The sequence below is a fragment of the Armigeres subalbatus genome, chromosome 1 (genome assembly GCF_024139115.2).
Source record: "Armigeres subalbatus isolate Guangzhou_Male chromosome 1, GZ_Asu_2, whole genome shotgun sequence".
Lineage (NCBI taxonomy): Eukaryota > Metazoa > Arthropoda > Insecta > Diptera > Culicidae > Armigeres > Armigeres subalbatus.
The window spans coordinates 35,473,111-35,500,240 of record NC_085139.1 but is presented as its reverse complement, the minus strand read 5'-3'; the positions used below and the strand labels follow the sequence as shown (position 1 = coordinate 35,500,240).

The 27,130-nt window shown below is 41.2% G+C and overlaps 1 protein-coding gene across 28 annotated transcripts in view; it reads left to right on the top strand.

The window, feature by feature from the left end:
* The window catches only part of LOC134224057 (calcium-activated potassium channel slowpoke), a 289,103-nt gene that overhangs the window by 27,904 nt on the left and 234,069 nt on the right, over window positions 1-27,130 (top strand). For 27 of the 28 annotated variants that reach the window (XM_062703481.1, XM_062703432.1, XM_062703474.1 and 24 more), the window contains exons 1-2: window positions 598-618; window positions 842-1,476. In XM_062703481.1, the coding sequence (XP_062559465.1) occupies window positions 1,147-1,476 (330 nt within the window). In that variant the 5' untranslated portion in view covers window positions 598-618; window positions 842-1,146. Of the gene's footprint in view, window positions 1-597; window positions 619-841; window positions 1,477-27,130 lie in introns of those variants that run through there. The other variant, XM_062703499.1, reaches the window with a different exon arrangement.

Below are 27,130 nucleotides of genomic sequence, written 5' to 3'. Positions count from 1 at the left end.
AAACAGTGTACTTGTTCCAGCGCCAAACTAAGGCACAAGATGTACATCATCAGCTCCTATTGCTATATATTGTCAATTTCTTGCGATTGAGCGCCAGATACAGAGCTACATATGTAGTAATGTATGTAGTAATTCAGCAGAGAGGTCAGAAATTGGCAACGGTCCCGCAGGCTGATATGCCGCTGTTACTGCAACATACGAGAAATCGATACTTTTTTCCAGCGATTGAGTTACAATATCTCTTTGTTACTTTCTAGATTGATCTTAAATATATTTTCCATGTTCCAAGTCTAATGTGTTTCTTTCTGACCCATAAGATGGACAACGTTACTTCGAGCACTACATCGAAGGAAAAAACCACGAATAGTGAAGTAAAAGATGCTGAACACTACGACGGATGTTACTCGCTACTGTGAACTAAAAATAAGGAAATTGGATGCTGACTTGTCTAAACATAAAACATCGGAAAGGCCAAGTGTAAAGTGTAGGAAAACAACCTTTCGTGAAAAAAAAACTCGGAAGAATGATATCATGTCCCGTGCATCGCATGAGCACATTTGAAATAGCAGAAGAAATTTATCGCACGATGAAGAAGCTATAGGCGAAAATTTGTCTGATGTGAGTGTGCGGGAAAATCACTTTCGCGAGTTGACCCGTTTGTGTAAACTGGGGAGAGCATATCCGAAAAGTGTGAGATGGAGATTCCGGGCAGTGAGCAAAGAGATGACTGTGGGAAATGAGGATAGAGATTGTGATCCGTCTCTCGTCGGGGAAAATGCCACTCGAGAGCAGGAGATTGCATCAGCGTGATTTTTGTTTTGCTTTATTTTTTTCATTGCAGGAGCATAAATCCCATCAGAGTGAAATAAAAGTGCAATAGTGTAGTTTTTATTAGCAAAAAAAAAAAAGAAATAAATATTTGCAAAGGTTGACGAAAATAAAACTCAAACGTGACGACGATCAATAGAGGCTTGGAAAGCATCTTCGTGAAAGTGCATCGCATCAAAAATTTGCAGAGGGGATCATCAGTGACCAGCGGCGGCGGCGGTGGAAAACCGTTGTGAGATGTCAAATGATTAGGATAAGGGCGACCAGTGTGGAGTACGACGGATACGTTACGGATCCCCAACCGTTATCTGCTAGGGGATGTCGGGCTGTGACGAGGAGGCAGCAGTGTTGACCACAGAGCTACCTGCGACCGACCTCGATGAATGTCTCAAAGTGCGGAAATGGTGGTGTTTTCTATTATCAAGTATATTCACATTTTTGGCTGGACTGCTTGTTGTGCTTTTATGGCGGGCCTTTGCCTTTTTGTGCTGTCGAAAGGAGCCCGAGCTAGCGCCGAATGATCCGAAACAGAAGGAACAGAAGGCCTCCAGACAGGGCAAGCAGGACTTCGAGGGTACGTTTATGACCGAAGCGAAGGACTGGGCCGGCGAACTTATCTCGGGTCAAACCACTACCGGAAGAATCTTGGTGAGTAGAAACTTTTTTCCTTTTGAATTATTGTATTTTGAATTGCGGCAACATTTGATCTTAATGGAGGCTTTCAACAAGTAATGGAACTGATAAAATTAGTAAAATTAGAAGATTGCTATAGATTGATCTTATATATTAACGTATCATATACGCAAAAAATAGTCTACCTGGTGGAAATTGGGTTTAAAAGGGGGTTAAGATTGGGAATTTAAACAATAATTCAAAATTACTGGGTAGGTACTATTTCGTATTGTATGCAATGTATGCAGGTTTCAATATATTTTAATTACATTGGCCAATTGATCAAAGTTGAGCATTTCTGTAATAGCGAATAATTTTAGAAACTGATATAATTCACTATTATAAAAGCACGAACGGACGTTGGCTAGTACTTCTACCTATGGATATGCACCTTTAGTGATTTCGAGTGCAAAACAAAATTCCGGTAAGCTCTTCTTTTGGTCATCAAATTGTCTCAAAAAAGTCTTTCCGCTAAAGTGTAGAATAGCGGGGGCCAAGCAGGTGGTGGTATCAAATATGGTTTAGCTAAGCAAGTGTGTTACGGGGCTTCTTCTCCTTTAAAACAGTGTATGTAGCGACTTCATGACAGAATCGCCAGCTATGACAGCGACAGTCTCGTCCCGTAGGTTTGGGAAAACCTACGTGAGGAAGGAATTTTGAATATTTTTTAGGCTTCTGTATCTGATTTTCGGTATCCAAATTTATTTTTTGTAACTTTAGGGGAGAACGGTCCAAAATGCACCCCTGAGGCAAAATGGCCTCACTCATATAATCTGTTGTAGTGCATTTATGAACGAATATTACCATTTCAATTCATAATTAGTTATCCATCATTGAGCTCCGTTGGAGAAATTTAGCAAAATCCCTTTATATTCACTCAAATTTAACGATTTGCTATTCTTCCGCCACATCCGTAAGATTGTAGTTCAATCCATTAAGAAATAACAAACATCCATGCGTTCACCATCATTTTACATGCAATTGAGTCATTTTGGACCACCATTCGGGCGTTTTGCCTCAGGCCTATTTTTATAACATTTTTTAAATGCGTTAGAAAGTCATGAAAACTTTATTGTTTTGAATAGGAGATCATTGTGAAATGTAGCTGGGTTTGTAAATTTTGCACCTATACGTTGAAATGGTTGGGTATTTTTGTTTATATGGGCGAAAACATCGAAAAAGCTTAAGGGGTGCATTTCGGATCGTTCTCCCCTACTTTGATTTGTTAATGTTGGAACGGTTTTCCAATGGACATATGGAGACGCATGGTAGCCATTACAATAACAACAATAACAAAAAAACTATCCACAAGGTGTACATTTGTTTCTTTTAAAATATATCATTTTGTGCTAGTAAATCAAGAATATTTTCACGCAGTTTCCCATTTGTGCTAGATTATACCAACATCAAGACGACATTGTAAAATTGAAGTCTATCTTGAAGCATTGAATATTTCAAAAACTGTAGGTTATTCTGTTCATAGTTTTAAGACATGTGATTGATGTTGTTGACTTATCAAAAACTAGTTGAAACAGTTTCATATCTCAAGCAAAACATTGCAAGTTTAACGTCCATATCGTCCATCTAACTGTACGAATTTCCATGATAAGCCCTTTAATTCAAAGATTACTAGTATCTGGCCTTCTACTATCGGAAAGGGATCAACCGAATTGTTAGGTACTTTTTGGGGACAAAATAGTATTTACGTCACTTGTCATAAGACGAGTTTGTACAGTCCCATTGAATTCCACCACTTATATGTATCTTGACAGATACGTATTTCGACCTCAACAGTAAGGCCGTCTTCATTGTCTCGTACTTGACTCCAGTCGAGGTCGAAATACGTATCTGTCAAGATACAATTAAGTGGTGGAATTCAATGGGATTGTACAAACTCGTCTTATGACAAGTGAAGACATTCCACTAAAAAGCTCAAAATAATTTTCTTAACAGTATTTACGTGTTGTTCGTAACTAATGAGGTGAAAAACTGGTTGCTTTGCGAACGTGTTGTAAATCATGGCCTATTGACGCTCAATTCAAATTATGCCGCGTTAGGGCGGTTGCGTGTGGCCAGTCTTTTTTTTTGTAAAACATGGTGGCCACAAGTGTGGACATCTTCTGGAGGAAGTAGTGACACGGCAGGTATTTCCGTCCATCGTCATAGGGGCTAAAATCATCGAAAGCAATATCCATTTGCTAGAGCTCCACTATAGCAGAACGTATCTCCTGAGCTTAAGATTTGATACGAAGCAGTTTGTCAAAAAAAAGTGTCTCTTTTATTGGTTTTCGAGACTATGACGAAAAGACGAAAATACCTGCCTTAACAATAGTTGAAAACGTGCGTTTTGGCAGATTTGTCCATGATTATATTTTGCTGCAAACGTATAAATACATTGTAGAACAGATGAAAACATATCAGAAATAAAAACTAACTTGATGAGCAACTGATTTCTGAATAATTAGAAATCAGGAAAATTATTTTTTTGTACACTGACTTGAACGCGTCATCATAAATGATTCGGACAGCTGAGTGAGTTCTCAGCCAATGCTTTTAATAACATGAAATTCACGTAAATCGTATTTATTTGGGTGAACTTCATGAGAAAATGTTTCTTGTCATAACAAGTGAAGACGTATGCAGACAACTTCTAGAACTTGTGGATCGTTTTTGGCACTGGTGTGGACATAACTTTCTCCAAGTAAGCGTTAACAATTGTACTGTTGTTTCGTTTCACCGTTGTAAAATGTCTAAAACTCACAACTATGGGACATTACTGGATCGCGTTGACAAAGTGAGAGACCATGGAGTACTACTTGTCACACGAGTGACAATTAAGATACTTTACTCGTCAATAGTTGACAAAGCTAATGGACAGCTTGGCTTCATCCCAATCCCCAATTGACCTGCATTCGGACGCGGCAAGCGCCAGTATTGGCTTGCCTCAAATATTGGATTACCAGTCCAGTAGTTACACACTGAGGATGCTTACTGAACCCAAGTATCACCTGCTGGATCATTGTGTAACTACAGCTGATCCGGGAATAATGGAGTAGCAACCGCGAGCGGTCAATCATGCTCATGCTCATTTTGGTGAACTTCATGAAAATTTGATTTAATATTCATGCAATATCACTACATTTAATAGGTGGCAGGTAAAATAAGTGGTGTGAGTGAAATTTTGTGGTTACGTGATTTTTTACGTAAAGATAACGAGTTTATTATAATATGTGCAGCATTAAACCGAATTTTTGAACTCACGAAAATCCATGTTTCTCATATTTGTTGCAAGTTTCATCACTGCGCATCTTGTTGCGAACAATGTGCACTAGTTGCGCAATGATGCGCTATAAGTTGAACGAGAATAAAATCGATTTTCACGCGTTCGAAATTCGAAACCATAAAGGTTCCCCCAAACACACGCGACACGACAGTCGCGACGCGATTCTATCGCTTGGCGACAGCGATTCTGTCACCGTTGGTATGGAAGCTTAAATAGAGTATTGCCTGCAGCGACCCAACGATAGAATCGCGGCGATTAGTTGTTGCCGTCGCGGCGATGAAATCGCTTAGGTTTGGGGAACCTTAATTCCATAATATTCGTAGTTGAGTAGTAGTTGCCAAGCTACCACATGTGCGTACCGAAGTATGGGACTCTCACCCACTAAACCCTCCTCGGGCTCCAACCCTAATTTCCCCCCGAGGAGTCTAGTGGTAACTGCCTGGGTCTACAGATACTACACTCCTACCTCAGCTATACAAAAACTTCAGCCACGCCTCGGGGTGACGATAGTGGTCACCCGCTACGACATTCCTTCCTCAGCACAGGCCGATCACTCACTCTCCTATCAAAGCAGATCACGCGCTACCATTCGGAAGTAGGGGCACTCTCCCACGTGTACCATGTGTGCCTAACTGTGGGTGTGTGGATTCAACTTATTACCACCCTGCCGCCGAAGCAGCTTCTCCAAATGTCAATCGTACCATGTGAGTCTTATTTGGGTGCTCACCCTAACACTCCACTGGCATGCCTCGAGGTGTCAATAGCGGTATGTAGGGATTAATCCAACGATACAACGCTACGACACGCCTCAGCATGCGCAGTCCACACTCAAACTTCTGCCGTTTTTGGAGGTGACAATAGTGGTGACGCACTATGACACTCCTGCCTCAACACAAGCAGATCACTTATTCTCTGCTGAAAAAGCACACGCACTGCCCTACCGAAGAAAGTAGGGACACTTCCCATGCCAATTAGTACTCCTTGGGCTCCTGTGCGGCACACGGTCGCTTTGATAGGGCCTGCTTTGCGGACACATGTAGCTTTTTGTAGAGGTTTAACAGAGCCCACTGCCAAACCCCACCACATCCTAGGTAAGCCCCACAACTCGCAGAGGCCGTGGGGAGGGGTCGCAAAGCCCTTGGACATAGTCGCTGCCGCGTAGATAGCGGCAATGGATATTATGCATACTACACTCTGCCAAACGAGATTTCAAATAACTATGAATTTATGGCGCACAATAAATGCACACTTCATATTCAACACTGAAGCCAAACAACTTATTTAAATTGGTCAAAAACTATTTCGAAAGTGAAACTTTGCGGTCACAGAAAGTTATAAATATGATTGCTGAATCCACTGTTTTGCATGTTCTCCCATAAAAAAGCGGCGATGGTTCCGAACGTGGCAGTGATGCCGTCATCGAGAATAGCAGCAACTGTAAACCGAAGTGCTGTCCAGTGACTCTCATCGATGGAAGTTAAAGTTGCTTCAACTGGTTCGTTGTCAAACTAATTCAATTTTCAATTTCAATGGTTTTATTATGTCCTTAATTCAACGGTACTATTACAATATTTACTTTTGCAGTTCAGAGATTTGGAATACCTTTCAACTGAGAGTAGTTCAATTTCTTAGCAAGAGGCATTAGTAGCATGCAACTGGATTTCACTAGCTACAATTAGCTTTTTTAGGGAAAGTACACAGCAAATAATTTAGAAAATTCAACGACGTGTAAAATTGCAGCTTGTCCCATCAAACGAATCAACATTTGATATTCAATTAAATTTTACTGAATTTTACAAGCAAGCACAGTTGAAATTTATTTTGATTTAAGAGGACAGTGAGATCGATTGAATGTTACGTTTATTTGCATGCTCCAAATATGTGCATGAAAATACATTTAAAATCACAACATATTTTTATCTGTGAGTGCAAAAAAACAGTACCGTGGTGCGGGGCTTCTTTTGATTCCGGGGGCTACTTTGGATTTTTGATTTTTTGAAAAAAATAAACGGAAAAAATACCATATTTGAAACAGAAAGTTGCCATCCAACTATCAACAAGACACCCGATTGGTGATAATGACAATTTTATAGTTATTTTCGTTATAATTCTTGTTGTAAAATGTCCAAAGTAGCCCCTGATTTTTCAAAAGAAGCCCCGCACGACGGTAGATTACAAATTGTCTTAAAGCTAATAATCACAGGGGTCAAGGGATGAGTGCTTCGATGAGCGGATTTGCTAACGTCTCAGAGGAAGTTACGAAGGATCTCGTAGCCCGTACAATGCTTGTGTCGATAGTGTTGACAGTTTGACACCGGCCAATTTGTGGAGATCGTCGATCGGTTACCAGGGGTTCAAGTTGAAACTTACTTTTTGGGGGGAGGTTCTTATGTAGTTCGTGAGGTTTTTCGTAGATACCCGGGTCGTTGTGCTGTCGAACCACATGATGGGACGAACCGGATCAATGCAGACTCTCCGACTGCGTTAGCTCCGCTTGCTGTCGTCCGACTTTGCGGGTCTCTGGAACATTCAACAAAAATCGAAGGGGAGGGGGTTGTGTCAGATAGTCTTTGACCCCCCTCTGGTATGATGGTATTCTCGACACAAAAAAAACTACACGCGGGTACGGTTGCCGGCTATGTACAATTCCGTCCGTACGACGAGAGTATCACTCGTTCACTCTCGAATATTTGTCCAATCAGCAGCCAGGTTTTCCTTTGTTCGGTTTTCCTCCCTTGTTGGTATCCGCCTAGCCATTGCGGATAATTTCAGGCTAGCTTTCGGATTGGTAGCTACCATCTCACAGGCCCTGCTGTTGGTGCTATCGTTCGTTCATTTCAATTGAACGTTACTGTGATACGAATTAAAACATCCTTTTTCCCGAACCATGAAGCTGGTACAATGTTACCGTTTTGTTCGGTAACAAAGTTGAGGACCATTTTAAGCAGCTTGTTCTGTTTCACTTGGAGTCGTTTGCGGTGAGATTTTGCGCAATTGCCCCAGACCGCTGCTGATGTGTGATGGGCCGGATGATGCACTTGACCATTAGCCTATTTTTGAGGTGTAGCTTTAACCAGCGATTCAGCAGATTGACATTTGAACAGCGATCCATATTTTCGGCGATATAGTTAATATGTTTGTCAAACACCACTCCCAGATACTTGACTTCGTCGTCCCACAAAGCTGGTTGCCCATTGATTGTGATCGATTTGCGGGGGAAGTATCGAGCGACGTGCCTCTTGGTGAAAAATATGGACTGGGTTTTCCCAGCATTCATCTTGATGCGCCACTTCCGTTGGAATTCTTCGAGATTGTTCATTGCCGCATGAGGTGGGTAATAACGATTTGTGGATCTTCATCCGACGCCAGGAACGCAGTGTCATCCGCTAAGAATGCATAAGACACTCCGTCAATCATGATTATATCAGAAGTGAGAACGTTGTAGAGAATTGGACTCAACACTGATCCTTGGGGTACTCCAAAGGGAATGTTGTGCGCATTGGACTTTTCCCCATTAACGACCACCGTGAAGGTCTGGTTTGACAGGAATGAATGGACAATCTTAATCAGGTAAACCAGATTACATCGGAAGAGCTTGTACACCACGGCGTCCTTCCATACGGAGTCGTATGCCTTTTCAACATCGAGGAGAACCATACCAGTCGATTTACCCGTTAAGAATCCGGGCTTCACCTTCTGCTTTATGCGAGCCAGTTGGTGTACCGTTGAGTGTCCCGTTTTGAAGCCACACTTGCGGTTGCGGGTCAACTTTCAAAATTTGTTGCTGCCGTTATCTAGGTTCTTCAGCATCGACCCAAAGTTCTTGTATCGATGTTCTGCACTTATCGCTGTGATGGCGTTGTTTAGATAATTGACCACCGCAACAAACAGCGGGTCCCGACTCCGAATGAACTGTATTCGACGCACGTTTCTCAGCCGAATCAGCAGCTTCAACTCATCCGGGATGTCTTTCTTCTTTGGAAAGATTCTACGCGTAGGAACAGCAGCCTGCTCAGCTACCCTGACGACCTCAGTTATTTTGTTGATTGCATCGTCGATTTTCTGTGGACGACCCAGGTCGTTGATCCAGCTTGCAGTGAGATCAGTTTCTTGATCAATTTTCCGAGCAAAGATACTCCAGTTGGCCTTGTCGAAGCAGCTGATGAGCTTTCCAGTTGGCGTTACTGGAATGTCAGCATCGATGGTGAAAATTACAGGCAGATGGTCTGTCGACAGTTCGACATGCGATTTCGGTTTTGACATCTGTACTAAGTTGTTTGAAATAACCAGATCCAAGGTTGAAGGACTCCCTCGCCCAGCAGGGTAGCGGGTGGGAGTATCAGGAGCGTGAATGTAGAAGTCCGTGGACTCGTACTCTTGCTGGTGCAGTTCCACAACCTGTGTCGCGCGTTCATATCTGCTCCCAGAAAATAGGGTTAATCAATGTTGCTAAGTTGGCGTATATCTCGTCTAAACTGGCAGAGTGTTGCCCTGTTATTTGAGCCGGGGTAGCGATCATGTACTGGTGTTGGATCTGCCTTGACCTGATCCAGATGGTTTCATTGCTCGCGTAGAAGTTTCCAGTTTAGAGTAAGGAATTCCGTTCCTCACCAGAATTTCCACTCCTCCCCCACGGGTGGCGTTCGGCGAGTTTCGATCCGCTCTCACAATGGTGTAGTTTTCGTGGTACACTGAATTTTTGAGCTGCAGCCAGGTTTTAGTAACTACAGCGATGTCGATTTCGTGGGTTTCAAGGAAGTGGAAAAATTCCACAGCCTTGTTCCGGATGGAACGGCAGTTCCAATTCACTACCTTGAATGAGCTAAGATTGGCCATTATAAACGTATTTTATGATAAGCTCGCTAAGGGCGAGGAATTGCATTGCCTTCGATTGGCAATCCGAAAGTCTGGCGAAGAGCGCACTAGCAAGGCACATGAACTCCTCAACGGTAAACAAGTTTGATGATCCAGGGTGAGGGTTTTCCTGGACAACTTGCGAATACGTAGGATTCGAGTTTGTTATGCTGCCTAGCAGATTGCTCAGGCCACCACCTTGTATTCTACAGGTAGGTAAAGGTACGGTCCGAACCTTCGCAGAGTCATTCCAAGGGGACTGTCTCGTCCTCTTCTTGGTAGTCAAATCCTGTAGATGCTTGAACCGAGTCGGACAGCCTGTATGGTTTTGGCTGCAGTTGGCACAGCGGATTTGAGAACGGTCCTCGTTGGCATTAGCGTCGCCCTTTGCAGGTAGAGCGCACTCCGCTCACCGCATTTCACGCACTTTGCTTCCAGGTTACAGTTCCTCATTCCGTGGCCGTACTGCTGGCAGCGGAAGCACTGGACAATGTTGACCTTCTTCTTCGAAAAATACCGCCACCTAACAATGACGTTGAACAGGGCATTTATTTTTTGGAGATCCTGCAGTTTGGCTGCTCCATTTGAAAACTGCAGCAAGTACAAAGCGTAATCACCGTGCTTCGACATAGACAGCTGGCGAACACTAATCGGATGAACATTTACTGTCGCGAGCTCTTCTGTCACTTCTGCCACCGGAAACACCGGCAGCCCGGAGAGAACAATTTTCATCGGAATTTCACTGGTTCCGTGCGTATAAAGCTATGTCCATTTAGAATCCGGAATAATAAAATCATCTGTATCTCGGTAACGGATTGACGTACAAATAAGGTTAATACATAAAAACAAGGGTAATTCACTGTACTTTAAAGGAAAATATATCCATACAAATTATTTCTTATTGTTTTTAGTGAAAATTCGCACCTTCTTCTTTATTCCCCTCATCAAAAGTTGCACACCCCCGAATTCAACTTTCTTGGTACATTTGTTCCACATTTTGGTCATTTTGGTCGCGTCCCAAGCTGTTTTTCCACTTTTCTTAAGCTTCCGCTTCATTACTGTCCAAAATGTCTAGAAGGGCCGGAGCTGCGGGCCGTTAAGTGGATTTATGTTTTTATCGATGATATCTTCGTTATTATCGCGGTACCACTGGATGACTTCCCGGCTTTAGTGGCAACTCGCCAAATCTGGCCAAAACTTCACGGGACCTTTATGGGCTTCATGGAAGGTAGACCGCGGTTTTGGAGACATCCCTCCTTGTACAGCTTCGAGTCCATCGTCTTATTCGTCACAAACACTTAGGTCTTTGCTCCACAGCTGCATATTCCTGGCCAAAATCATCTGTTTTTTTTGCAAGTTTGTCCTAAAAGCAAACTTAAATTTCACAGGAACTACTCCTCGTGCCGTCGCCATGTAGAATTTTTGCCTAGGAAGCTGTCCGAAATCCACTTTGACTTAGGTTCCATCGTCGATGAGCAGGATTATCAACGTGGGTGTGCAGATTTTTTCTCTCCTTTCGGCCTCCATCTGAAATAATTTTTGACTCGCAGCACGAAACAGCATGAAATTTATACCACAACAAGTGGGCGCCTAGATAGACAAACCGTCACTTTCCGTCCCGCTGCAATACAATAAATGATTCCGGATTCTAACTGGACAGAACTTTAGAACTGGAGTAGTGAATCTTTCAATGTGCTCACGATGTCAGAAAACTGAGGTTTGGTTTTCACACTAATCTGAATGTGGTTTTACCCACCCGTAGACTGTAGTCATTTTTCGTCACCGACGTCGCGGAAATCATCCGGTTGAGTGCAGAAACACTAGAGCCGTACACGAAAATTGGCGGACACCTTATTTTGGTGGGAAAAGAAACGGAACGATTCACACTATTATTGTCAGCATCACCACACTGTTTGGATGATGACTACGAAGACCGGGCCTGTGAAGAAAGTCATATTCCTAACTCCGTCGCTCACGTCCGCATCGCTGACAATTTTATAAGATTCAATCGTGAATGAATTCCTTTCGCGAATTAGAACACCGCATCAACAATCGCCAGTACCCAAGAGCCCGGTTCCTGGCAAGACTAATTCATCGTTGAATTGGAATCATCCACGAATGTCCATCCGCATTCTTAATAATTTATTTAGATTACGGTCGGTCTGGCCTCTGCAGCACATGAAAGTCGATTATCTCATATGTCGTTAGTAATTATTGCTTTCACATTCACATGCTGTTTATTGCCCGCATGGGTATCCGCTTTCGGTGAGAACCCAGATGAGCTATTGAATACCGAGCCTCTATGGCTCCTTTGAACTTCTTTGCTTTGCTTACGAATGAAGAACACTAACCTTGCATCACAACTCAAAGTAATGAAAATTAAAAATATCGTGTTTAAGGTAGATTTTGTAAGACTTGAGTTGAGGACGGTATGGAACAGTAAATTCTTAAAAATGTAAAGCAATGTCTAACGGTTGAGTAACACTGCCTTATGATATACCACGCGCCTCCACCGGCTATTCAGCAAACTGCACTGCAGCACGCTCAAACCTACCTACGGTTTTCCCAGCAACGACAGCGACAGCAGCCCGCCGTTGCAATTGGGCTGTAGGTCATTCCGAATTCATGTTTTATGTGCATTATTTTGTTGCAAATTCATTTAGAGCGACCAAGTGAATCACCGAACTCTGCTATTAATCATTGCTTATAAAACAAATTACAAAGAAATAACAAGATGTTCCTCGATTTGAGTCTATGCTAGTATTGTCAAAATGAAATTTTAATATTATCAAATTTAGATGTTTTGTATTTAGAATTGAAAATTTTGTATTTTAATTTTATTCTCTAATTTTAATATTAGACTTTTGATTGAACTCTCATTGATGCGCTCGCGTTTACCAAATAGGCTTTCGCAGTGACCTCCGCTGATTCTGGTTAATACGGTCATGGCAAGATCTATTTTTCTTTTGAATAGTTTACAGCATTTTCAGTCAGGAAGATTTAATTTTTTGTCAATGTGGTGTAAATGTTTTCTATCTCTCATTTGACAAATATTCACTTTCAAAATTAAATTTTTTTATTTGAAAAAGAATTTCAAAATAAAAGATTTTTTCTTCCAGTTTTGTTCACGCTATTCAAAATTACTAAAACTGATTTATTTTTAGAATAAAAGCGCAATGTTCCAAAAGTTTTTTTTTTCTCTTTGAATGCTGTTAATTTAATATTTTGTTCGGTAATAAGGAGCCCGGATGTCATATGGCTACCGTTTTGGCTTCAAACGTTAGATTGAAGAATTACAATCTTCATCGCTTTAGTTCGAATAGTTCTATAGCAAGTATCATAGAATCAGAAATAGTTTTTATATGTTCACTAGTCATAACTTTGGGTTTGGATAGGATTTAAGAGTTTCAAGTCCTGGAAGGCGATCATTTCGGAGATTTCTGTACAAAATGAGTTCATTACTAACTTTTCAAGAAACAAACTTTGAGTCAGTATTGCAACACCGCTTTACTGAGAGATATAGGGTAAATAAATTTGCTGAGAGCAAATATAATACATATAATACATCACAAACAGATTTAACTGATTTCACAGGTTTCTTCTCAGCATTGTTCAAGCCACACTATTCGTGACCCTTCCAAGAAGCCCAACAAGTGACCGGTTAGCGAATTGTTTCGCAACACATAAATCACCGATCATTTACTGCAGGACATTGCCCTGATAGCATAATGCGACAATAAGTGTCACAGTGCCATCGCATTAAGTCACGTGATAGCACTATTGCTCCAAGTGGTGACAGAACGTGACTTTTGCCCCGGTGCAAATCGTTTCTGGTTTATTTTTTCATCGCCTCGACACTATCAGATAAGTGTTGTTGTAAACACTGTCAAAGTGGCTGGCCGTCTGTTTATATACCTACATACATTGGGTGGATACTATGCACACTGGATTTGGAGCATGCCACACCAAGCAAGCGTGAGAAGACCACCAACGGAAATGAGAACGAATTGTTAAATGGCACGAGGAACGTTTCAAACACTTTCCTGACAGGTTGAACCAAAAATATGAATTTCGTTAGGTGCTTCGCACTTTGCTTCACGGCAGTCAGATGCTGAAGCAGCATGTGATCGAGCTATCTCCGCGATTTTCTATGTTGGCTCTTTAGGAGGCTATTTATATGGCACCAATATGGTTCATTTTTTGAAATCTGTCAAACGGGTTAAACTAGGTTGTTTCTTTTGTACGCGGGAGATGTTTTTTTTTCTCTCGGGGAAAAATGGAATTCGTTATCTAATTTGGATCATATTCCGAGCGACCAACTTCATGTCAGTTGTGATTTGACGGGTGTCTTTCGGCTTCGGCGCCGGACATTCTCATTTTGTTGCTTTTTGTTTTCTTTTGGGACTACATAAATAGAGGTGCATGGACGGACACCCACTGGCAAAACTGGATGGATCGTTTTGAAATTGATACACTTTTTTTTCGTTATTTCAGAATTTAACAAATGCTTTACATTTTCAATAGCCGAGTTCCACAGCATATCACATAGTAGCGAACAAATGGACTAAAACATCGATGTGTCGCAATACATTATTTAGTTAAACATGGATTAAACATTCGATTGCTTGATAATTCCAAATTACACTTCAAATATCTTATCTTACTTTTACGGAGGACCTCAACGATACGATTTTTTACTTATTATAGATCAATGAAGCATGCGGGCCTAGCCACTAATAATTATTGCGCTTATCTGCTGATCGTTGACAGAAAGAGACCCACAATAGCTTAAAGTAGCTATTTAATAAAAAAAAAGTGAACGTTTAATTCTGTTTTGTAGAATAAGACAACAGATTGAACAACGTTAAATAGTTTTGCGCTGAATAAATGCTCCCCCAGACCTAAGCGATTTAATCACCGCGACGGTGACAACTAGTCGCCGCAATTCTATCGTTGGGTCGCTGCAGACAATGTTCCATTTACGCTTCCATACCAACGGCGACAGAATCGAGTAGCGTGTGTTTGGGGGAACCTGAAACTTAAGGGTGGATTGATTGTTCTACACGGGAGAGAATGCACGCTTAACAAATTAACGTGCCCTTGACGTAGAGAAACGGTAAGCTACGGAAGAGTGGATGTAGGTTTGAAGTTTTTTATTATACTCAGCAATCAGCTACATTACACAAATTGTAATCAACATCTAATTGTGTGATATAAGTAAAAGTGAGCAGGTACAAACAACAGAAATTTCTGTTTTACACCCAATATCTTCCGGGATTCATTCAGCTTTGATCCAGGTACCGCATGGTCAGAATATTAATTGCTTGAAAATTGAAGCCGCATGTTCTAGCTTGATCGCTTGTCAGAATGCACGTTTCTGACTTGAGGTTCCATTTCGTAGGCTTCGTAAGGCCTTCGTGACATACGACATTGTTCTTGCTCCGAGGACACGTAGATTCGATAGGTCCATTTTGCTTCTCGTAAACTTCTCAAAAGGAGTGATCGGGATACCCTATAAGCTAGACGTAACGTTGTCGTTACGGCTTCTGTCCAAAACCGTTTGTCCAACTTGCTGTCCCATAAATAGTAGGCATCTGGATCGCTGGATCGTTCTGATAGTCCGTTTTCCTCCGGATTGTGTTGTGAGGCAATCTTGTCTCCTGACGAATATGGTGAGTCTTGAGTTGAGATATTCGACGAAATGTTTACCGACATATTATCTGCCGTTGTCAGTCCACAGGCATTTCAATTTTCTTCCGATCAACACAGGATGACATCATTCAATTCGGGGCTTCCATTCCTGTCACACTGGCAGGTAATCGCCTCATGCTATCTACGTTTAATTGGCTAAGGGGATTGTACGACAATTCCCCGAATGCAATTTTCCCGAATGCAATTTCCCCGAATAACAATTCCCCGAATGTAACATTTCCCCGAATGTAACAAATCCCCGAATGTAACAATTCCCCGAATGTAACATTTCCCCGAATGCTTCTCCCATCTTTTTGAGTGCGGCACAAAGCGATGGTTATCTAGTAAGCCATGCGAGTAAAGGCGTATGATTGCAGTTCAGCCTATGATGCTTCAGAATGGGAAGCTTTTTCGGCTTCTTGTGCATAGTGTATTTATTGAACTTGCTACACTAGACATTCATGCAACTGGCAGGCAAGGAAAACCTTTCTATAACTGTGGAAATGATAATAGAACACTAAGTCAAAAAACAGCCCAGGTTGCAATACTTCTTTGAATGAACGCATTGGGTCGGTATAAGGCAAAGTGAGGAGATAATGCTTCCTTTAAATTAATAAGTTTTCTTGGTATGATGAACGCATCCTCGGTTCAAAGCAATGGGAATGTCTTCTTAAAATGAACGCGTATGTCCGGTATAAGACGACGGTAGGAGATAATGCCTTCTTCAGATGAATGCATCTCCCGGTATTAAAGGAAAAGAAGTGATATGCCTTCCTCAAATGAACACATTTGCCCGGTTTAAGGTGAAGAGGATAGAATAGTCCCTTCTATAAATGAAGTCGTTTCTTCTAGAATAAAGTGAAAGAATTGCATTGTTTCTTCAAATGATCGCGTCTGCCCGGTGTAATGCAAATGGAGAAGATTATGCCTTCTTTAAATAAACTCGTATATCTGTTATAAGACGTCTCGAAAGAGAATGTCTGTCCGCAATAATATAAGAAGAGTAGGTAATTCGTTTGCTAAAGGAGCGCTCTTACCAGGTATGGAGCAATTATATATTTCAAAACTGCTGCTATACTTCACCACTTATCTAAGAAAATGTCAATTTTCTGAACAGAACATTCTGAAAAACGGCGTTCTAAAAAAGATGTAATCCATCAAATGTCATACCGCGGAAGTTACATACCGCCTAATGCTGTATTGAGAAAATGAATTCGTTAAAATGTTTTTTCGGTGAAATATTATAACCCCGAGCAACAAACCTGTTGTAAATCTTGTGCTACTAGGGACATTCAATTCGTATTGCTATAGGAGGGATCTTATATATTTTTCCTTCATTCTGGCCAAATTTGTCTGCATAAAAAAAGATCACATTAATTCCTACTCTCATTCTCAATTACATATTTACTTTTTTTCGAGCTAACGCCTATTTCCGAAGAAAGGACCACATATACCATTTCCTTATTTCATGAAAATGCCTTCTTTTAAAGAATGGACCACATCCCCCATTATCATATTCTGGGCAGATACATGTTATTGAAGAACGAATAATAACATTCGTTATCTGTGGAAACACCCAAAAAAGGGACACATTTACAATTACATTATTCCGAGTAATGCATTATTTTTAAAGAAGGAATTACATTCACCATTGCCTCATTCCGGGCAAATGCATGCATGGCAAATGTTTACAAGGATTCACATCCACCATTGCCTTCTATTTCTTTAGAAGGTATATACAGGACAGGAGTTTGATTTCGAAAATAGAGAAAATATTTTCCAAAACGCTATCAATCGGGATTACTGTTTGAGATTCTACTTTTTTTATACAATACAGCTCTGTTGTTCTTCTATTTTAGAATAAAAATTACTTTGGAAAACATTGTACTCTGATATTTTTATAAATTCAACAACACATCTTGGAGTATAAAGAACATCTGAAACTACCAAAGGATATCCAGCTGATAATCTCCAATAAGGCACTATTGAACGTATCTTCAAACGCTGCTTTTATCGACGCATATAGTCGATTGCGAATATGTGTTTGCAAGAGGTACTATATTTTCGGGGAATTGTTCCATTCGGGGAAATGTTACATTCGGGGAATTGTTACATTCGGGGAAATTGCATTCGGGGAATTGTTACATTCGGGGAAATTGCATTCGGGGAATTGTTACATTCGGGGAAATTGCATTCGGGGATTTGGTTTTCGGGGAATTGTCGTACAATCGGCTAAGGGCCGATTTCTTCACCTCCGCCTAGTGGTTAAACAGAGTTTAAGCGTATGGATAAGTACCGTTTAAGGGTTAAGCAGAGGTGAAAAAATTGGCCCTAAGCCGTAAATACTTAAGCTTCAGCTTGAGGGCTAGACTTGCACTCGGTTGTCCAATCCGGTCTAGTTGGTAGAGGCCATCCTTTTCACGTCTCAAAGCGATAACTTATCCCGTGGACTCGTACTTGACCTTACTCGCATCTTTGCAATGGCCGTACTGGTAGTACTGAAGTTTCCATAGGAAATGGTTTGGAATTTCAAAATGAAAATATTTGAAATATTTAAAGAAAATTATTTGGAATTTCCTTGGAAAACTCTTCGCATTTTCCAAGATAAATTCTTCAGAACTTTCGCGGGAAATGTTAGAAATTTCCATGGAGTAATCTTCCAGATTTTCACAGAAAATTCTTCGTAATATCCGCGGGAAGCTCTTGGTAGAGAATGCTCGAGAAATTGATCAAGACGTGGATTTCAACGGGAAATGGCTCAGAGTTTTACAAGGAAAATCATTCGGAAGTTTCATTAGAAATTCTTCGAGTTTTCCATAGGAACTCTTTGAAATTTCAACGGGATTTTTTTTTCTAAATATTAATAAGAAGCTTTGCGGAAGGAAGGAAAGGGACGTTATGCCGAAAGTCGTCTAGCCGAATGCCATTTTGACCGAATAGAAGGTTTAGCCAAAACGGTTAAGCTGAAAATTCCATTATGCTGAAAGCATTATACAGCCGAGAGACCGAAAAAGTCGAAGCTCCTCAGCCTCTTGAAAGGAGGTTTCTGAGCCTCTTGAAAGAAGGCATACGAGTCTTTGAAAGGAGGCTTCGAGCCTCTTGAAAGCAGGCTTCAAGCCTCTTGAAAGAAGATTTCCGAGCCTCTTGGAGGAGGTTTTCGAGCTTCTTGGAAAAAGCTTTGATCCTCTTGAACGGAGGCTTTCAGGCCTCTTCGAAAAATGCTTTTGAGTATCTTGAAAGAAGGCTTCTGTGCCTCTTGAAATGATCTTGAAAAGAAGCTTTCGAGTCTCTTGAAAGGAGGCTCCGAGGCTCTTGAAAGGATCTAGAAAAGAGGCTTCCGAGTCTCTTTCAAGGAGGCTTCCAAGCTTCTTGAAAGAAGGTTTCCGAGTCTCTTTCAAGGAGGCTTCCGATCCTCTTTCAAGGAGTCTTCCGAGCCTCTTGAAAGAAGGCTAATAAGCCTCTTGAAAGGAAGCTACCAAGCCTCTTGAAAGGAGGCTACCAAGCTTCTTGAAAAAGGCTTCCGAGCCTCTCGAAAAGAGGCCTTCGAGCTGCTTGGAAGAAGGCTTCCGAGAAGCGTAGAAGGGTGCTTCTAATCCTCTTGCAACGAAGCAACCTAGCTTTAGAGATATACAAACCTTCATGCCTCTCAAACGAAGGATTCCGAACCTTCAGATCCTAGATTACATTAAAGATTTTTTAAATTTGTTCTTTCGACGTTTTGTTCGTTTGATTTTTGTTTTGTTCCGCAGCCCTTCATACATTATGCTGGTTGTGGAAGGCAGGATTCAATTGGGATTTATTGATCGCATTGCATGTTATGTATGTACAATATAAATTTTTGAAATAAAAAATACACAATTATCAAAACGTTATACGTCCGCCATTACGCATTTTTGTCCTAGGTACCTCCTGGGGCCAGCGAATGTACCCCCAGGGGTACATGTACCCCAGGTTGAGAACTGCTGTGATAAACGATCATTCCATCCTACTGATCTATTCGACCAAACGTCTGTTTTGGTAAAATGACCAGTTCGACTGAACGACATTTTGGCCCGCATGTCGATTTCCACCAAATCACATATTCGGCCCAGTGGCGCCGGGAGTGGGTAGGACAAGTAGGACATTTCCTACGCACGATTTTTCATGGGTAGGACAGCCAAGCCATTGTCCTACCCATGATTCTGGTGAGAACATATCATTTAGGTAATTATTTTTGTTGCAAAACTGTGTGCTATACTGAAATCTAGTCCGCAAAGGGTTCTAGTTCTGTTCTCCAAAGGATTAATTGACGATCTTTAATTTTATATACACTAATGACTGATAGAATGTTTACAACAATAATTTCATGGCCTTTTTACATATTCGCTAGTTCTAGCGGACAATGCACTACAAGTTCCTCGTAGTGCTGCTTCCACCTTTCGATCACCACACGTTCGTCCGTCAAGATAACTTATCCCGTGGACTCGTACTTGACTTTACTCGCATCTTTGCAATGGCCGTACTGGTAGTACTGAAGTTTCCATAGGAAATGGTTTGGAATTTCAAAATGAAAATATTTGAAATATTTAAAGAAAATTATTTGGAATTTCCTTGGAAAACTCTTCGGATTTTCCAAGATAAATTCTTCAGAACTTTCGCGGGAAATGTTAGAAATTTCCATGGAGTAATCTTCCAGATTTTCACAGAAAATTCTTCGTAATATCCGCGGGAAGCTCTTGGTAGAGAATGCTCGAGAAATTGATCAAGACGTGAATTTCAACGGGAAATGGCTCAGAGTTTTACAAGGAAAATTATTCGGAAGTTTCATTAGAAATTCTTCGAGTTTTGCATAGGAAACTCTTTGAAATTTCAACGGGATTTTTTTTTCTAAATATGAATAAGAAGCTTTGCTGGAGGAAGGAAAGGGACGTTAGGCCGAAAGTCGTCTAGCCGAATGCCATTTGACCGAATAGAAGGTTTGGCCAAAACGGTTAAGCCGAAAATTCCATTATGCTGAAAGCATTATACAGCCGAGAGACCGAAAAAGTCGAAGCTCCTCAGCCTCTTGAAAGGAGGTTTCCGAGCCTCTTGAAAGAAGGCATACGAGTCTTTTGAAAAGGAGGCTTCCGAGCCTCTTGAAAGCAGGCTTCCAAGCCTCTTGAAAGAAGATTTCCGAGCCTCTTGGAAGGAGGTTTTCGAGCTTCTTGGAAAAAAGCTTTTGATCCTCTTGAACGGAGGCTTTCGAGCCTCTTCGAAAAATGCTTTTGAGTATCTTGAAAGAAGGCTTCTGTGCCTCTTGAAATGATCTTGAAAAGAAGCTTTCGAGTCTCTTGAAAGGAGGCTCCGAGGCTCTTGAAAGGATCTAGAAAAGAGGCTTCCGAGTCTCTTTCAAGGAGGCTTCCAAGCTTCTTGAAAGAAGGCTTCTGAGTCTATTTCAAGGAGGCTTCGATCCTCTTTCAAGGAGTCTTGCAGCCTCTTGAAAGGAGGCTACCAAGCCTCTTGAAAGGAAGCTACCAAGCCTCTTGAAAGGAGGCTACCAAGCTTCTTGAAAAAGGCTTCCGAGCCTCTCGAAAAGAGGCCTTCGAGCTGCTTGGAAGAAGGCTTCCGAGAAGCGTAGAAGGGTGCTTCTAATCCTCTTGCAACGAAGCAACCTAGCTTTAGAGATATACAAACCTTCATGCCTCTCAAACGAAGGATTCCGAACCTTTAGATCCTAGATTACATTAAAGATTTTTTAAATTTGTTCTTTCGACGTTTTGTTCGTTTGATTTTTGTTTTGTTCCGCAGCCCTTCATACATTATGCTGGTTGTGGAAGGCAGGATTCAATTGGGATTTATTGATCGCATTGCATGTTATGTATGTACAATATAAATTTTTGAAATAAAAAATACACAATTATCAAAACGTTATACGTCCGCCATTACGCATTTTTGTCCTAGGTACCTCCTGGGGCCAGCGAATGTACCCCAGGTTGAGAACTGCTGTGATAAACGATCATTCCATCCTACTGATCTATTCGACCAAACGTCTGTTTTGGTAAAATGACCAGTTCGACTGAACGACATTTTGGTCCGCATGTCGATTTCCACCAAATCACATATTCGGCCCAGTGGCGCTGGGAGTGGGTAGGACAAGTAGGAAATGTCCTACGCACGATTTTTCATGGGTAGGACCATCAAGCCATTGTCCTACCCAAGATTATGGTGAGAACATATCATTTAGGTAATTATTTTTGTTGCAAAACTGTCTGCAATACTGAAATCTAGTCCGCAAAGGGTTCTAGTTCTGTTCTCCAAAGGATTAATTGACGATCTTTAATTTTATATACACTAATGACTGATAGAATGTTTACAACAATAATTTCATGGCCTTTTTACATATTCGCTAGTTCTAGCGGACAATGCACTACAAGTTCCTCGTAGTGCTGCTTCCACCTTTCGATCACCACACGTTCGTCCGTCAAGATGCTCCCATCCTTATCCCGGCACATTTCGGCTCGCGGCACGAAGCCTTTGCGGGATGCGTTGAGCTTCTGGTAGAACTTGCGTATTTCTTGAGAACGGGACAGCTGTTCCATCTCCTCACACTCCGCTTCTTCCAGGCGGCGTTTCTTTTCCTGAAAAAGGCGGGTCTGCTGTCTCCGCTTCCGTCTATAACGTTCCTCGTTCTGGCGGGTACCTTGCTGCAGCGCGACCGCCCGCGCTGCGTCCTTCTCCTCCAGAATCTGTCTGCACTCTTCGTCGATTAGCATAATGTTATTTATTATGTTATAAATTATAACATAATAATTTATTTTATATAATAAAATATAAATATATATTATAAATTAGCATAATGTAAACGCTGATTAGCGAGGACAATTCCTGTTTACATTGTGCTAATATCGCCAAAGTTTCTCACTGCTTTATTTTATGGGCAGTTCTGTAACCAACATACCGAGAATGTGCAACGTCAACCGGGCGAGTAATGTGTGGGTTATTTTTTCCCTAATAACGAGATAGTAAAGTTGATGGGTCGTGCACTTCTAGAACGCGTCGTTTCTACTAAACTACTGAATCGAAAATCGATTTCAACAGTAAAAAGCGACCCCCAGTGTACGTGATGGAATGAGGGACGCGACGTTCGGAATAAGTATGTTTGGTCATTATGCCAAACGTACTTATGCCTAACGTCGCGAACCACGTTAGGCATAGTTCTGCCTTCTTTTTATAATGGGCTGTTCTTTGAGTCATTTTATGCCTAATATCCATTAACACTTTACGCACGCGTTATCAAGCGAAACACTTTGAGGGCACGCGTTATCGTTTTCAAATACGCATTCAGAGCGCGTTTGAGTGAACATTGTTTTCTTCTTTATGCCTTGAAGTAGCGTCGTAAAATGAAATATTTAGTCGCTTTCCAAGACCTGTATATTGCCATCCCTCTTATAGCAAAGATTGACGAATTAATTTTTCCCTCCATATCCTACATTGATCATCGCCTAGATTTTTTTATTATTTAGAATTGTGTTTTTTTTTATTAATTTATATGTAAAATGGGCATCGATTTCTGAACACCAGGACTGTCTTTGGCTAAGCCTTCCGGTCCGCCTCTTTTGACGTGCATGCTTCATGTCCATAAAGGGCCAGAGTTTTGAATAGAGCAAATTTCGTTTCCGTCTGCATGTTGAGGGACCTAAGCTGGTTACGTAATCCAGCAGCAGCAATACGTCTTTTCACTTCACGGGAAACGTCATTGTCACATGTCACAAGCGTTCCAAGGTAAACGAATTCTTCAACAACTTCAAACGCATCCCCACCAAGCACTACCTCAGCACCAACACCACTAGGTCTTCTTCTATCTCTACCTGTCACCATGTACTTTGTCTTGGTAGAGTTAATGGTTAAGCCTATCCTCGCCGGCATAAGTACGATAGGTAATAATGGACGTTAGGCATACGGACGATAGGCATAATGAACGATAGGCATAATGAACAATAGGCATAAAATGACCCAAGGAACAGTCCTTAACATAAATAAGGCTGGATTATTCCTAACGTCTATTATGCCTAACGTTCTTATGCCTAACGTCGCGAACCCCGGCCAAACAACTTCCAGTCTTGTTACCTTCGGCTAAATGGCCCTTCCCTTTGTTACGCTGAAAGTCATTCAGCGGAAAGCCATTTGTTCGAATGACACTAGGCCAAATACTACGTTAAGCCGAAAGTTAACCCAACAAACATTTTTTCGCTGAATAAGCTAGATTTTGAGTTGAAAGTTCAGCTTGTTGGGAACAAGCTGAATTCGAAAATGGGTTGGAAGAAAATGTCATTTGGTCGAAATTGACGTACTGTCGAACTAGTAATTTGTCCGAGAAAGTCGGGTCAAGTACGAGACACTGAAGACGACCTTATAGTTAAGGTCGAAATGCGTATCTGTAAAGATTGCAAAACTGGTCTTATGACAGGTGAAGACATTCCACTAAAAGAGTTTAAATAATTTTCCCGAAAAAGTTGTGTGGCGTTGGCCGAACAGGTTATTTGGCTGAAAAAGTCTTTTGGTCGAGTAGTTCATCTGGCCGAAATGATTCGAAAAAGCTGTTTAGCTTTGGCCGAACAGGTCATTTGGTTGTGTGACAGAAAGGGCCATTCTGCCGAAAACATGCTTTCTGCCAAACGACAATTTCGGCCAAACGTAATTTTCTTAGCTTAGCTTAGCTTGATTGACTGCACACTTTGTAGTCGCTAGTCGGGACTGGCCGAGAAACAAAAACATATGCCCAGTTTAAAAATTGAATAATCTTGGGATTAGAAAACTATTTTCACTGTACATGCTTTGAAGTTTCATTAATTCATGACCAATAGTGATGCCGGCCACGTCTTCATAGTCAATTTAGTATTAGGAGAGGAAAATTAGCTCGACACTCATTGTTACTGAGACAGAGGAATCCTCAGCATTTCCGTGAGCGCTGCGGGAAAGGGATAGTTGGTTAGATGAGAAGGTGATCTATTGAACGTCGTCTTGATAAGTGACTGAATAAATATTTTGTACGATGTTATGTTAAAGTAATTTACTCACCCGTACAAAGCAGAACTAAGCATTTCCTGGATCGCGCGATCGTTCTGTGTCCTATAGAAAACACGAGCAAACGCGCACTCTTTGCTTTTCGACCGCACAAAATAGAATTTTGGCATTTCGCCCAAATAACTTGATGGTCCAAAATGATTTTGGAAAAACTATGTATGCAAAGTGGCTTTTTGTGACAAAGTCTACATGTCCAGAAAGTTTCATTGAAATCTGGGAGGGTGCTGTCGGCTGCGAATACGATTTGGCGCGGAATGTGTCTATAGCATCCACCATTAACACTTCCTACTATTTAAAAGTACTAGCAGAAGTGTTACGTCCAATCACCAGCATTTGAAAACTAACGAACAGTGGAACAGTGCAATGTGCTCTGCTGCTGTTGAAAACAATTTTGCTTGAAAAAAAATCTGAATTGAAACATTGCACACTTCGTTCTCCATATCTAATTGACAAGTTTTCTAATGAAAATAACAAGATAAAAAACACTCTGTGGGAAATAAACCATTTTGCGCACTAGATGTACCAGAATGAGCAGCACGATAGTTGTACTGTGTGTCAATCCATTGATATTCAATTCAGAATCCCGCCGAAATCAGTTTTTCTGCCAAACAATATTTATGAGATTATTCCCCACAGCATTGAACACTTGAGCGCGATAAAGGCCGACCAAGACCGACCTCGTCCTAATAGTGACATGCACAGCTGCAAACTGCAATTAAATGGCAATTAAAATAGGCTAGACTGTTTTGAATATGCCGAAAGCATGCTATGCGAAATATGAGAAAATGAATACGTTAGCGAAACTGTGACGTTGAAGCATTATTATTCTATGCTACATTGATTTCATTTATATTTCAATTGGGCTGGTTCAATTTCCAATGGTTTGCTGGTATTAAATTAGCGATACCAACAACTACGTATTTGATGACAGAGCTCGATTATAAACACGCGGTTCAACTTCGATAAACTAAGCATTCATTTCATTTTCTAACGTCCTTATTTGTAAACAGATCTAGTGGCAGGAGCTCGCTTTCAGTTATGCGATACACTGCAGATGATGATGGATGAGCAACAGCCGAGATGAAATCCAGTTAAAAATAGGAGAATTTTGTTATAGAACTGACCACGCACTTCCTCGGGGTTAGACTTCTTAGCACTAACGAACTCGCACACCCACGCTGCCCGAACAAGAACAAATTTGAACGTGTCAGGAATCTGAAGCGATATTTCACAATGATTTACTTCAAAACAATGTAACTCGCTAGCAATTGAAGTCAAATTTTGCTCTTCTCGTGAAGTCACGCTGAGAGGGCTAAAAATACCGGCTATGTACCTATCAGGTCTATCTCAGCATGCCACAGTAACCATCACGATAGATATGACACAGCTAAACTGCTGCAGTCAGTAGGAGACATGGGAACAATATGTCTCTTCTCACAAAAGTAGATATTCTTATATTTCAGAGGGCATATCTGTGGCATTGCACCGAATGTGTTATGCTGAGGAAAAGCACATTTCGGATTTTCGATCCTCACTTCATTCGAATGTTATTTGACAAAAAATCCCAAAACAATTCGCTGTGCATTTTGGATCATGTATTCTAAAACAAAACAAGATCTGTATATCCCAAAGGCCGCAAAACACTTTCCTAATATTGTTACGCGTCTATCGTGTGACCAACCAACATTTGCCACTGCGACTGAGAGCACCGACCATTATTGGCGGTGAGTGTGCTGACTGAGTAGCTGACCAGAAGGAGGAAAAATCGGGGAAAACAATCAAGTGTTAACAGATGTTTATTAGGAAGCGCTGCCGGACTCATTCCGATAGAAGTATAAGCAGAGGCACCAACAATGAAACGGTCGGCAGCTGCCCAGCCAGCAGCAGCGGTTGTAAAAGTGATTGTTTGGATGGCCGCGCATATCGGACCAAACGGTTGCTTTAGATACAGATATAGATAGATAGAGTGGCAGAATTATCGGGGGATACGGGAGTGACTAACCCCTGTGAGCTCGGTTGGTTGGTTGGATACATCGCACTCCGGTGGCAGTTGTTTACATAGCGCTGTGACTTTATGGGGATATAGGCAATCGGAGACTGCGCTGATTGATTTTTGATGGTTTGTTTACAGATACTTCAGCGTTTATTGTAAAATGAATGTGTTGGTGGATGGGAGTTTGTCAATGATTGCATTGTGATAAATTGGTAGTTTCGAGAAGGAAATTGAATATTAAAATTATGTTATGCAAATGGATCCGACCCAAAATAACACAAATCCAATTCTGCCGGGAGGGACTTCGAACAGACCTTTTACTGTGATTCACTGGAGATTAACACAGGCACAGAAAAAATAACAAGTCAAAATCAGGAGCTTGAACGTTCATAAAATTCAGAGTCGCTACCATTCATTCCATCGATATTTTCAATGAAAAGTGTCGTATGTCGTATTTATATAACTTTTAAAACCGATTACTATAGAGATTTTTTGGGAAAATTTTTAGAATGGAACTGTGCATATTTTGGTACCCGCTAGACACTTGCTTGAATAGAGACCGCTGACCCATAATGGATGAGGACTAGAGAAAGCTTCAAAAAGTTATGTTTATTTTTCATTTTTTAAAGCACTACTTCGAAGATTTTTCAGAAAAAATACCAGTCTCTTATTCAATATTGAAGAGAAATAAGTGTAACAAATCCTTTTCTTAGAAGTTTCCTCTCCGGTTTCGGATATCTGATCTTGCCGCGATGGATGGGCTTACG